This window comes from Bactrocera dorsalis, chromosome 4 (genome assembly GCF_023373825.1).
Source record: "Bactrocera dorsalis isolate Fly_Bdor chromosome 4, ASM2337382v1, whole genome shotgun sequence".
Lineage (NCBI taxonomy): Eukaryota > Metazoa > Arthropoda > Insecta > Diptera > Tephritidae > Bactrocera > Bactrocera dorsalis.
In genome coordinates, this window is record NC_064306.1 from 14,208,591 (window position 1) to 14,223,913 (window position 15,323).

Here is a 15,323-nt window from a genome sequence, read left to right on the forward strand (position 1 = left end):
ACTGGAAGCAGTCATTTTGACTGGTGCTGCGTTGAATAAGAAAAAAAATGCTATTTATAATACTATTTCTTAAGCTATCGCTGGAAAAGTCAGACATTGTTGAGAGAAAAAAAATGTTACATGAAGGAGAAATTTTAAAACAAAACTACCACACCAGTTCAAAATGACTGTCAAAATGACTGGTGTGGTAGTTCTAGTGTTAAGACAGTCTGCTGACTTGCTTATTCTGATGGTTCTAGTTGGAAACTTGATTTGGCTGCCGGGTTTTACTTGGTTTCATATTAAAAACGTCTTATGATTACTATAAAAATAGTTGTAGTATTGTATAGTGCAAATGATGAGCAACTGTGAGGGCAAAGTATAAGTGCAGGCACTTTGCTAATACTTAGTAAAAGTTGCACTGATGCACCGACCAATTTATTTGCATATTTAAATATAATTTTCCGTTGGCAATAAAATATTGCAAATAATAGCTTGTTTGCATATATTAAATACATATTTTTATTTCTATGCATATATATACTTACATATGTATATACTAAACATGCATGCATAATGCATTAGACTGCGTATACTAAAAATAAAAGAAAATCTTTAATGCCAGTTCACCTTGGCAACCCCAAATAAAAGCATTTTGCGATAGTGAGAAATATGAGTGGCAAGAATTGCAACAATGTAGGCAGTTTTTAACAGAAAAAAATTCAAATCTCACTTTTCTCACATTCGATTGCAACTGGTGAGTGGCTAATTGACATCAAATAAATAAAAATGATTGATAAGCATTTAATTTATTTGTAAAGGGTAGTCAACAAACTTTTTCTAAGCTTAATCAGTTGCTGTTTATTTAAGCGATACATTGTATATCATAATATTAAAAGGTTATTGGTGTTTAAATGAGGTAATCTTCCAATATACTATATATTGTTATTGCTTAATTACGTCAATTACATCACTTAAAAATTTAAGTTGAAAGACTCACATTAAGAATATCTTCAAATGATATTTTTAGAGTCTAAATAAATTTTTTGTAAAATTTAATGAAATGACCAAATTGAAAATTGAAAGAAAAATCAGTTTAATTATAACTTTTGAAATGGTTTAGAAACACAAAATCGATTTAGGTTCGGCCCGTGAAAGTCTTCTCATAGGCTTCTTGGCTTATCTAGAAAACTTTGTGATCAAAAGTTATGTGCAATATGGCAACCGAGGCTATGCTATTTTGGTTCTGATAAAACACTTAGCTTACAGTAATTTTATAACAGTGTTGTTAGAGACTTTTTCTTGCAAATTTTGGATTGCTAAAACCGAAAATGATGGTAAAATTTCCTAACGCGAAGAATTTTTTGTGTTGTAGTCAAGAGGTGTAGGGGTCAAAGGACCACCATTTACTAAAATTAATGAAAAAATTGTGAAATCAAATTCGTAATCACGACATCTCAAAATCCTACACAGGCTTAGCACTTCTGTAGCAAATCTTTTCTCATATTTGTAGAGTAGTGTATTAGGAGCACACCATCTGTTTTTTTTTTCTAAAAATCCAACAGATATGCACATATGTATTTTTGATTATATATTGAAAACATTTTCTGAAAATATAGTAGGGCAATTCAGAAAGTTAAATGGCGGTTATGATTACGCTTATTAATCGCCAAGCTTTTTTGGTTCCTACTGTGTGAAATATGCGGTAGAATATTTTTATAATTCAATCTAGTGTTATCTTTCAGCAATTTTTACTTGAAAAAGAGTGTAATAAGAGCGAGTTTTCAAGGCCTCGCAAAATGTTGCACATTAATACCAAATATTATAAAATAATTTAAAAATATACAGAGTTATATACATACATATAAAACAAAATTGTTGGATATCTGCCTTAAAACCATTTTTGTTTTTTTTTTTTAATTACCAAAAGTTGCTCCCTATCTATTTCAAGCATAAATTATTAAGGTAGCATATTCGTCTTATCAACATAAATCAAGCCTGTTTATGCGCTCTAAAGTATTTCGTTTTCAAATATCATAATGCACAAACGTATTTTGTTGGTTCACATACACTTGCTGAAATGCATGAAAATGCACTCTTGCACGTGATTTGTATGCCTAATGGCAGTTTACAGCGGAATGTTGCTTTGTATACAAAGGAATGGCGCACAGTAAAGTCATGAAAACCCGCCTCGGAATTATCCACCCACCAGAAAGCGCAAAGGGTAGAGGAATGCAGTTCTCATTCTCACTCAAAGTTACGCTTACATTTATGCTTACGATTATGCTGCATTATACTCGTATACCCTGTAGGAAATTAGTTTTAGTATCGATATTTTAGAATAACTTCGTTGAGCTGCTATTAGTTTCTGCAAGGAAATTATCACAATAGTTCTTATTATCACCGTTCCGATGAGTTGAATTAATTGGCCTTCGTGCTCAAAATGAACGATAGCGATGACTTGCTTTTCCTGCACCGGTTGACTCTTCTGACAACTATCTATCAGAGCAAGGACTGTCAAAACGGCGGCATTCTACAAACTTATTCGAAGATGGTTTTCTAACTTTGCAACCATAAATGTTGAAATTGCACGTAAATATTTATAAGCAAATGCATATATACATATGTATAAGCTCAAATCACTCAATATTATAAAATGTTGCTGACACATATTGCGGAGCAACATATGAGTTCAGCTTTTTAATTCATATCTATGCATGTATGTATACGTATCTGAGTTACTTGATATTGTAAAATGTTGCTGATACATGTTGCAAAGAAACATATGAGTTTATAAACATTCATCAGCGCTTTCAAGTTCATTATTATGAATACTATAGGTATTAAAGTCACTTGATAATATGAAATGTTGCCCACAAATGTTGCTGAGGCATATACGTGTTTACAAACATTTGTCAGTGTTTCACCATACATACTCATGTCTTGATATTGTAAAATGTTGCTGATACATGTTGGAAAGAAACATTTGAGTTTATAAACATTCATAAGCGCTTTCAAGTTCATTATTATACAGACTATAGGTATTAAAGTCACTTGATAATATGAAATGTTGCCGACAAATGTTGCTAAGGCATATACGTGTTTACAAACATTTGTTTTACTTTGCGGAGCAACACATGTTTTTATAAACATCAGCGCTTTTATATTAACAATATGTATACTTATGTATGTATGATATATACATATGTATGTATGGTAAATGTGTTTAATAATTGTGACTTACCACTATCGTCTGTGGCGCTTGTCGTTGTGGTTGTAATGAGACGTCGTGCTTGGAATTTTCTGCGCAACACAGTCGACGGTTGTTTGGTGTTGGTGTTGACATTTGCTTGCTGTATGATGTCATTGCTGGCTGTTGTGGTTGCTGCCGCTGCTGCCCCATCGACATTTGGTGTCTCCGTTGCTAATGATGTACTGATCGTTGACAAACCAGCTGCTACCAGCTTAGCTCTGTACTTTGTATTTAAATAACTCTTCTGATTGTTGTTGGCGTTGTTCAGTGTAATTGCTGCTGCTGTAAATTGTGTTGTTGTTGGTGCGTTTAGATCGTCCGTTGTTGTTGCTGTTGCTGCTGTGGCGGCCGGTGTTACCAGTTTATTACGATTACGTTGTAGTTGTTGCTTATTAAAGGTCGTCGTCGGTAATTCCGTTGTGATTATTAGCAGCTCATCACTTTTAGTTGAAGCGTCCGCATTAGCTGTAGTTGTAGTTGCTGCCGCCGTTTGGCTCGTCTGTAACGACGTGATAGCCGTCTGGTAAGCTATACCTGATGAAGCGTTCGGCGAATTGATCTTGCGTCGGCGCACGCTCAACACCGGTCGTCGCGTCTGCGCCGTGGCGGTTACAATCGTCGTTGCAGTCGGTGTGCGAACCTGAAAGACGTTGGAACACAAGCGCGTTAGTACGGCAATACGCAGCGCTTACATACAGATATTTCGTGCAAAAGATTCGATTTTTATTTACGTATGCTGTTGGTTGGAGGGAAATTTGGAAGAGTGGACACGTGATAGTTTTTTTTTTTCTTGTTTGTGCGCACGGCAGGGTTTGCATAAGGAAAGGAAAGTGGCGGATATGCGTGCTTGAGACTGGAAGTTGTGCAAGGGAGTCGCACAGTTTTATTTGTTTGTGTTTTTTCTTTAGTTTTTTGTGTTGTGTGTATGCTAAAAATATTGTTTTTATTTGCAACTTCATTTTAATGCGAAATCTGCGTGTTTGTGTTTAATTTTCATTTGTGTGTGTGTGTGTGTGTATTGGTGTTACTGCTACAAGTGGCGGTAATAGCCCTGCAAGTCTAAAAACAACAATATTAATAAGTCCATATATTTTGCAGTTGCTGCTGCAAGTGTGTTAATTAAAAACAACAACAGGAAAGACATTAGTAAACATAAAAGTATTGAACAGTCGTTTGTTATTTGAATAAAAATAATTTTTGCTTTGTGTTAACTGTGTTTTATTTGACTATACATACGTACGTGTGTGGCGGCAAAGGTAAGGTGTAAGCTTGCGTGTTTAAACAACTACAATACCAATACTAAATAGCATAAAATATTTTTAAGCAAATAATTAAAAAAAAATATATAAGCGTGTTTTTAAAGAGGCTGTGAATTGGCTGAAATTGGTTTGAAGATATTTTTGCGGCACTTATTAATTATTTTAAAATATAACTAAAATATAAAAATATGAATTAAAATTATTTTAGAACTAAACGTATTGTTAAATATCATTTTTTAAATATTTTGTTTTTTTATTAAATTTTTTCTAATTTGTTTCAAAATAGTATGGGTAATTGTTTATTATAATGAAGTGCATAAATAACAATTATAATTTAAAATATGTTGGCACTAACATTAATGCTAAAAACTAAAAATAAAACTTCTTTAATGTATTTTTTGTGAAAAAAAATAAAAAAGTGTTTATGATGTGCTAAAATTGAATTTAAAAAATTATTAAATTATATTTAAAATTTATATATTTGTATTTCAACAAAAAAATTTAGTTTAAAAAATCATATAATTAAATTTTAGTATAAATTTTAGTGGCAAAAAATCAAAATTAAAAATATTTTGTGTTTTTGCTACTAAAATTTAAGTACAGTTAAAGTAAAAGTACAAAGTATTTTTTGTGCAAATATAAAAAATATATTTAAATTTTTTAAATTAAACTTTTAATTTAAATTATAAATTAAAACAATAGTAACAGCAATATTAATGGTTTTAATTATAATTCTGCAAATATTCTTCGAAAAAAATTCTGATAAAAGCGTAATATATGTAAGTTGTTGATAAAAGTTAAATTCATATTTATATTATGCTTATTTAAAAAAAAAATAATTGTAACAACACGTTTCTGTCTCTTCATTTAAAAATTCTTAGATAATCTTTGTGAAAACTTTGATTTAAAAAAAAAATAAAAGGTTTCAACCTTAAGCAGTTGATATTTTATTATTTTTAAAGATTTTTAATCTATAAATTTAATTTTTAATTTTTATACTAAAAATTTCAAACAATTTTAGAGTATTTTTATTATCAGCTAAATAAAAGAAGTAACTATTCAAACAATATTTTCTAAAAAAAATATTCGCAATTAAAAAAATTTCAAAATTGACTTCGTAATTAAAGCAGCAATTATTCAAATGTTATTAAAAAAAGGAGGCCCTATGTTCCACCTAGGAACTACGGGAAAATATATATTAAAATAAGTGTTCAGAATAAAAAAATTTTTCAAAATTGATTTCTTAAATATTAATGTAGTTATTATTTTATAAAACACAACAAAAAAACATATATATTCGTAATATAAAATAACTATAACTTTGAGGGTGATATATAATAATAAAACTAATGAAGCCAATTAAGTTATTAATATTTTACTTTAGATGCAAATATAAAAGTTTTAAGCATGTTTAACAAAAATTTGTCGCAACTATATTTTGGTTTACTTAGTTTAGCATTTAATAACACAATTTTCGAAAAAGAAACGAAATTGATTTGAAAATTTTTTTTATCCAAGAACAAAAGTGTTCTCGCTCTCTCTCTTTTATTTTTTTCGAAGTACTATACATATATACTATATTTTCGAACTTATACTATATACATATACATATGCACATTTATTAACATTTTCACTTAAACGATGATATAAAATTATCGAAAAATTTTGGCAAAATTCACAGAAACTTCTTGTATGGTAAAAATGTATATGATAACGCATCGTCGAACAATATTTAAAAAAAATTTATATTTTTTTGTAGTAGTTTCAAAATAGATGGTATATTTTATAGCCATTGCATATCTATACTAATATTTTTTGGTAGCAAAATCAGCAAAATTTAAGTAAACTCATTATACGTTCATTTATAACACCACCAAAACTGCTTGCAACATTTAAAAGCTTGTGTCTTCAAACTAATCTTTTGCATTACGAAAAAGAATATCAAGGTCGCTTTTAATGCATATTTAAAAAAAAAATTTTCATAACTCACATATCATACCATTTTGGCAGCAAATAAAGTGCTGCTTGCAATTTTTAATGTATTGTCAATCAATTATCTGAGACAATAACGCAAATAAGTTGCAAGTAATGCTTGATGAATCACAAAATGAGCGACACAGTTACGTGAATATACATGTGTAAGTATACATATGTATAAGCATCAAATGATTATTATATTATTGCATTGCACATGATTGCTATTCATATTATTACACATATAATGCGATTGACTTAATTTTCAATGCCATTAACATACCACAAATACTGCGCCTGGCATGAGAAAGGTGTGCAGTTACTTTTTTGCAACAACGTATGCGAATTTATGAATTTTTCAGATATTTCGCTTATTATAAATTATATTTATTTAGCGTTTACTGAAAGCAGCGGCGGCTCTAAGTCCCATAATTAGCGGTGTTTGTTTTATTTTTCGCACAACTCTTACTTAAGTCATCTAAACATTAGTGTATGTACGTATGTTTGCATGTATTACATAGCTTGCAACTAACGGCAAAAAGTAAAGTTGAAGTGATACTTTCAATTAAGTTTTATTAGCTCACCACTTGCGCTTTCAATAAATATATGTATGTATGTATTGTATGTGAAAAGATTCATTAGAGAGTTGCGTCCTTTCACAAAGTCAAAAAATTAAAAAAAAAAAATATTACAACCTTTTATTATTAGCAAAAAGATAATAGTAAGCCACACAATTGTCAGTTGAGTATGATTAGCCATACAGCTGCCTACTGGTATATTTCTACTATTAATATATGTGTATGTAAACAAACAGCGCCAACCGCGCGCCACGAGTGGGTTCATTACAATGCTATTTACCCAGTTAGCTAGTTTATTAGTCACTTTACCACAACAATGCGCTTGGATGTAAGCGTTTTTATAGCTGACATTGAGACTACATATGTATACATATGTATGTATATAAATATAAAAAAATATCTTTTGATTTGTTTTGATGCTGCGTGGTATTTGGCAGGGTGTGGCGTCCGTCAACTACGCAGCGCGCGTTAAAAACAATTGCATAATCTAGTAATGCCTCATACCTATACATACCCATATATAATCTTATATGATGATTGGCATTAAGTAAAATAATGCGTAAAAATTCATAAAAAGCTCATCTCACTAGTCAAACACTTGAAAGCGTTAGTGAAAATGCACTTTTTATAGCTGAAGACGTGACTTGCTGGGTGAGTATGTTGCAGACAAATAAAGGTATGTATGTATACATGCACTTAAAATAATTGAAGCCTGAGTACTTTTGTGGATTAAGAAAAAAACAAATATTGAAAAGTATGTAAAAATTAAATTATTATTTGTTTACATATGAGGTCAGGTTTCAATTGCAAAAAATTAAATTATTGTGCCTTGACCAGATTTCAGTTTTTATTTATAGCTTAAATGTTTTAAAATTGGAAAAGTTAAGCTGGTTTGGCAAAGTGCGCTTATTAAGTTAAGGAAAAAACATATTAAATATGGAATATTTTTTCTTTATTTATTAAATAATCGTCATAAAAAGTCCAAATTATATGAAAGCATACGATTCCAAAGGTAAATGGAAGTTTAATTTTCCATAAAATTCAAAAAAGTAAACAAAGCTCCAAATAAAAAAGAAAAAATAAATAAATGGCTTGTCAAAAGTAAATGTTAAGTAAATAAAAGCTTACAATCGCTCTAAATTACAAAAAGAGAGTAAATCAGGCTTTACAGGTCGACTGAAATTGCCAAAAGTACATAAAATTCGCTTTAAATTATAAAAAAAAGTAAATTAAATCCATAATGAATTAAAAAATTAAAATCTCCAAAGTAAATGAAAGCCTAAATCTCACCAACAGTTACTCAAAGTAAATAAAATTTAGATCTCCCATAAAGTAAATGAAAGCTTCATACAAATATTCCAGAAGTATATGAAAGCTTACATCTACAAGTATAAACCGTAAAAAAAGTAAAGTAAGGCTTACAGATCGCCCCAAATTTCCTGAAGTAAATGAAAACTTATATACGCTATAAGTCACAAAAACCAAATGGAAGCTTATAACTCCCATAAAAATAAAAAATTCCCTATTTTTATACTTGCAACTTTTTTTAGCTCTTCTCTGAAAATTTCCCTTACATTTTTATAACATTTAATCAAAAAATTCTGGCATATTATTTTCCAAATACTTTTTCCTTTTAAAATATAAAAAAAGTAAATATTTAATTAATCGAAAGAAAACTTTGCGTATTTAAATAAAAAGAAAATGAAAGCTCACATCTTCAATTCACTAACAAATTATTAGAAATATTAATATTTAAAACTTAACTTAAACTCATAACAAAAGCACTCAAATAACAAAACTGTTAATGACACCTCTTGAAATTAGGGTGAAAGCTCAGGTAAACGTTTTGCTGTGAAAGCACTTGGGCTAAAGAGTAAATTAATTTACATAAAACCTAATAAATTATAAATGACATTTATATACACAGCTGTACAGCTAAAATAGTGTATTGAAAAGTATTAAAAATATGAATGTTAAACGTTACGGAAAGCTCATGAAATTACGGTGAAAGCTCACACAAACATTTTGCTGTGAAAGCTGTATGGTTGGATTGTAGAGTAAGTAAGACCACACATGGCATACATATATGTATAGGACGCTATTCACATATGTTCATTTGTAACTGGGCTTATTGTGATTTGCATATATAGCATTTTTAGTCACAACTGGACACACACTGGATTTAAAAGCAGTTTTGAGCTAAAAAGTCTAGTCAAAACAATTAAATAGATATAGATCATTTAAAGTTTGGCAGAAAAACTATTCAGTTATCTTATCTGTATTATTATTTGTTTGTATTATTGTTTTTATTAAAAGAATTTCTCAATAAATAAATTTTATTTTTAAAAGCAAAAGCAGGTAAGGAAAAATCTTTTTTTATTTCACTTTTTTTTGAAGTAAAGCAATAAATAAATAAATAATAAATAAAAAAACTTTATTCTAGCCATTTTCTGTTTTTTTTATCAAAAACAGCCACAACTTGTTTGCGACCATACACAATTTCTGTTTAGTTTCCAGTTTAGTAGATTTTGAATTATCTCAATATAAATGTTGAACTCGGCCTAGAGCTAAATAGTTTACAGCAACGCAGACAGTGATCCGGATTTAATATTTTTTTCAAAATATCTTAAAAGAGCTGTTAGTAAGCAGAGACTCGTTTTAAAGTCGTATACTGCCTGTGAGCGCAATATTCACAGTAAAGTAAAGTAAGCTATAAAACAATAACAATTTTCAGTGCTAAGTGCAGTAAGCCGCTTAAATGATTTGAAGAGCTTTATTTTGAGATTATTAGTTTGGCAAAAAGAGTCAGAACTATAAATAAAAAAAATGCAAAACGAAGAAAAAATAAATAAAGGAAAAATATAAAACATTGAAATAAAAATTAAAAAAATAATGAAAATAAAAAAAGACATAAAAAATAGAAAACAAAAAATTAAAAAAAATTTAAAACATATAAATAAAAATTCAGAAAGTATTATGAAATAAATAAAAAATTAAAAATTAAAAAAAAAATTATGAAATAAATAAAAAAATAAAAAATTTAAAAATAATTATGAAATAAATAAAAAAATGAAAAATTTAAAAATAATTATGAAATAAATAAAAAAATGAAAAATTTAAAAAAAATTATAAAATAAATAAAAAAATTAAAAATATAAAAAACATACATACATAATATAAAACATTGGAAAGATCCTACTATAAAAAAATAATTTTTTTTTTTTACAAATATGTATGTATATAGAAGTTGGTAAAAATATTTGTTTACAACTTCTCAACAAACTAGTAATTAATGCATTTACTGTAGCTCACCAAAAAGGTAACAACATTTAATTTCCGCTTTACGACACATATAACCTTGACAATGACTATAAATGACCGGCGGAGCACAAAGTAACTCTGTTAAGTTATTTCAAGAGGAAAAAAGCTGGATTACAAGCATAGGATACATAAATTTCAAGACAGTTATCTAATATTATGCCAGTCTAGCGACGCATAATTGTGGTTAAAGCTTTTAACAAACATTTTTTCTCAAGATTATATACTCTTAAGTATGTCCATATAATGTACATCTTTTCATAAAAAACATTTATAAAAAATCGAGTTTGTGTCTTAAGTCTTTCGTTTTTATTGCGCCACTTTTGTATATGCAGCCAAGTCTAATTTAGATTGAAACTGATTTACAGCTAGAATTTTACTAGCGAAACTCAATTGATACGCACTTAAGAGCTTGAATTTATGCACAACAATAAAAAAAAACAATAAAATTTATGTTGCGGAAATCTAAATATTTCAAAAATCAACATTTCGAGCGCGAGAATAAAGCATTCGTTGTGAATTATTGCGATAAAAATATATTAATGACGTTTTTAGATAAAATAAATAATTTTATTTTTGAGTTCGCGAGAGAGAGGCAGAGATTGAGTGTGGGGTTTATTTTGCCTTTTAATTTAATGAGGTTATAAATTTTGATTGCAGAGTTCATAAAGTTGTAAGTTTTTATTATATAATCTCTAACTGCAAATTTTTCGAAATTAACTAAGCGCACACGTTTTATTCCAAGAAATAGCAGTTTATATGATATTAAAGCGTTTTTAGGAGATAAATATATTATATATTTTTGGAATTCATTATAATGGAGGAAGTAGAATAGGACCATTGTTCTGCTTCAGTGGTTGGGGTATTCCATACCAAATCGACCACTTTTGAACCCGACCCCTTTAGATTTTGCTGAAACTTATCCATCCTTTTCTACCCGTTGGGAAATATTTTCGAGAATTTTTTTCAAAATTTTTTGTCCAACTTCAAAAAAGTTATGAATTTTTCAAAAAAATGTCTTTTTTATTTTCAAATAGCCATAACTTTTGTAGAAATTGGCTTTTGGGGACCTTTTTTTAAATTTTTGTTTTTGAATAAACTTTTCGAAAAAAATACACGAAAAAAATTTACCACGATCAATTATATAAAATAATCGGTTTTTTCGTAATTTTTTGGAAGTTTGCCATTTTTTGGAAGTTCGCCATTTTTATTTTTTTTTTCCTCAAAAAAAATTTGAGTTAATTTGTTCAGAATGCTTGAAAATGCACTGCAAACTTTAAACGCTTATTTCTCAAAATGGTGTTTTCAAAGTCTTGAAGTTATTGAATTTAGCTGGAGATAATTAGATGCAGATAATTTAGAATTTTTTTTAGTGAAAAAAATTTACTAATAGTTAGAGCTAAGCAAAAGCTATACGATATTGGGACGTTTGAACGTGTCAATAAGCGATTGGAATGTCAGTTGTTTATTGAAAGGCAAACAAAATCGCTTGAATACTAACAACAGCTGCATGATTATTGCTTCGAGCTGCTCACAAGAAGATATGTAAATACCTGCAAATGGACACGAGTGCTGACCGAAGCAATGTAAATACGGACATGCCAATTTTGATGTTGACCTAAGTGATCAATAGCTGTTTATGCACACATAACGACAAACCAAAATTGATACCAATGGAATGACAATAAATTACAACAATAATTATGCAACAAAGCCAACACTTTATATATACATATATATACTTGCATCTATATGTATTTGTATCTATCTATATATGCCAGTTTGTATGTCACTGTTACTACAACGCCGCGTTAACCATCTCATTTACACAATAACCACATTCCAACGACTCGCACACGTTAATAGCGCCGCCTTATTAATTTACCAGTTTTGTATCTGGTTGCTTCTTTATTTTATCTTATTGGCGATGAGCAAACAATATTAAATCCATACATACATACATATTGTTGCTTGCATAACAGCAGCCATGCGATTGAGGATGCGCAAATGCCAATCTTTGAAGCTTGAAGTGGCGTCGCGGTTATATTTTATATAATATAGCCATGTATTTATTATAGATATGTATCTAGACATGTGCAATGCCTTTGTTTACTTTTGCTTGAATGAAGCAATCAATGTGAATTAGCGTACCAGTTTGCGGCATGTACATAGGTTCAATTAACAATTAAAATTTTAGCGTTTTGGATTTTTGAAAAAATCAAGATGTGCTAGAAATGTGATTCTAACAGCATACAACCTGACTACTAATTTTACAAATTCAATTAAAACGAGTTTTTTCAAGCGAACTGTGCACAAAAGACTAAAGTTAGTTGGTTTTAGGAGCTAATATTTAGAGTTCTGTTTCATTATTGTCGTTTGTTTTAAAAATCGTTTTTTACTATTTCAAAAAAAATTTTAATTGGTTATGAAATTTTTAAAACTTTTCAAATTTATTTTTCGTAAATAGACCACAAAACCTTCAGTGACTGCCAACAAAAAATCAAATTACTTTAAATTTATCAGTATTTTCTAAATCTATCTTTGTGACATTTTGAATGCTGCTTGCATTTTGAACACTTTTGCTTGCATATTTGTTTGCACATGAGTATTAAAAAAAATCAAAAAATGCTACCTTTTGAAAATCAAGTTTCATGAATTTAACATTTTCGAGTAAACAACACTTGCATGAGCAAATCGTAAAAACGCAAAAATTTATTGCCGCTACTCATATGAAATACTGTATGGTTTCGAATAACCAACATGGCGGAGGTACGCATGAAATCTAGCCACTGCAATCGAGCATAAAATTACGGTAAACATGTGGAATTAATATGCCGCGCTGGTGATTTTTGTTTTGCTGGCTGAAGCTTTATGTCAGCAATCGAGTGTTGGCGCTCGCTCAAGCGTTGGCTGTGAACTTGGCTAATAATTGTTGCATGCTCACTTAGAGAATAGAATAGAATATTTAAGTGAATATCAGGTAAGTTAAAGTAAACTTATATTGTGTGTACAAACAATTTGTATATTTGTTACAGTTTGTATATTTGTTTCTTTTGTTCTCTTCAAAACAGTATAATTGCAGTGTCATCCAAACTGCTGCACTTCAATAAGCAATTCTGTTCATGCAAAGCGCATGTTAATACATGAATGCACAAATATGCAGTTAAGCAAGTGTGTTCACTTTATATGCAGCACACGTCAGTGTAAATTTCAACAGCCGGATTTTACCTGAATTTACTGTTTTTTCTGTTAATTTTCGTTTCTGTGATATAATCGCTTTGAAGCGACTACAGAATATTTGATTACGCCAGCGAAGTTTGAAATAAACTTTTTTTTGTTGAATTGGCTACATCAAAGGGTGCGAATTGGTATAAAACAACAAAAAAATAATTAAACTAAAAAAATATCTCAAACATATTTTTGAACAGCGCAGTTTTAAGTCAATTAGGATGAGATCAACATAAAGCAGCAACAAACATAAGATTGCGGTGCTTTTATTTGTTGCTCACGGATGTCTGCTGGCAACAAGTGTTGCTTGACGAAGAGCTCGTTCGCGAGACACTTTGTTGTTATTACGAGCACCTGTCAAGCGGTATGCTAAATTTTCGATGCGTGACTTGACTGTTTGAGAAACTTTGTATGTACATACATATGTATGTATGTACATTAATAAAATAGTTGTTGTTCAATGTAAAAATCATCGTAAAAGTTCATTTTGTTGCCTCTGTACAACGAGATTTGCCGAGGAGCGATTTCATACATTTCAAACTAAAGTGACACTCTTGTGATATTTTGGTTTTCGGTTTCAAATGTTTCGTATTTATTGGTTAGCTCTTCTAATTTGTGTGTGACTTACGTTGCATGGGGATACTGACTCGATATCTTGTCAAATAAAAAAGCTTTACATACAATAACATGGTTCGAACCTTTCAGTTTGTATGGTAGCTATAGCATAAGTATATAGTGGTCAGATATTGGTGGTTCCGACAATTGAGTTACGCAGGAAAGTATGTGTGGCAAAAATAACCCATTGTACTGGAATAATAACTATAAAATACTAAACTATAACAATGACTAACGCTGAGTTGAATTTATCGACCTATTCAACTTTATTGGTTCAAATACAGACCGAGGTAAAATCAAAAGTCTTATAGATTTCGTATTCAAATAATTTGTTAGGTGAGTCACTAAGTCTAAGTCTAGTCTATGAGTGCTTTAATAGCACAAAGAAATTACAAAACAATAGAGTGGAGTGACGAACCGATAAAGTAACTGGTCGAGTAACTAATCGAGTAATGATGAAATGGCAAGCGGTTTTAGTTTTACTCAAGAACTAGGAACCAAATTCGGTTCAACTGTTAAGCAAAAAACGTCGTTGGTGTAAGTGTGGATTTTACTTTTGCAAGCAACATTTTCACTATGTCTCTAAATAAAATGAAAAGCAGTTAAAGAGAATGCGGATATTTAAAAATAAAAGTTATTGTTAAGTTTTATAGAACTCTTCCTGATAACAGATTTATATATCTTTACTATTGAGTGGAGATAGTGGAGATGACACCCAAAAGACAGGATTATTTTTCGCTTTGAGAAAGAGACTTTAACTTTCATCATGGATATATAAAGAGGCACAGATGGAAAATTCTAGGCTGCTTCATAATTCGAACTAGAATATTCAAGAAGGTTGGACAGAAGTATTATTTTTTATGACGCGACTTGTCTTTCGAGTAGCTGAAAGTGTACACGAAGACCGTGAATAGTCGATTCGGCACCGCTCGCAGCAACTTGGACTAACGTATGGAACGACTTGGCGCATTTTAAGTCGTGCAAAATACAGCTTGTGCAAGAACTGAAGGCTATCGGCCTTCCCAAGTGACATCGCTGGGCTCAATGGGTTCTTGAAAAGTTCCAAGAAAATCAGACGTTTTCGAGCCAAATTCTGATCAGCGATGAGGCTCATTTCTG

At 30.0% G+C, this 15,323-nt stretch overlaps 1 protein-coding gene across 1 annotated transcript in view; it reads right to left on the minus strand.

The window, feature by feature from the left end:
• The window catches only part of LOC105222986 (mucin-16), a 114,591-nt gene that overhangs the window by 5,348 nt on the left and 93,920 nt on the right, over positions 1-15,323 (minus strand). The window contains 1 exon segment of the mRNA XM_049454895.1: positions 3,224-3,872. Coding sequence (XP_049310852.1) covers positions 3,224-3,872 — 649 coding nt within the window.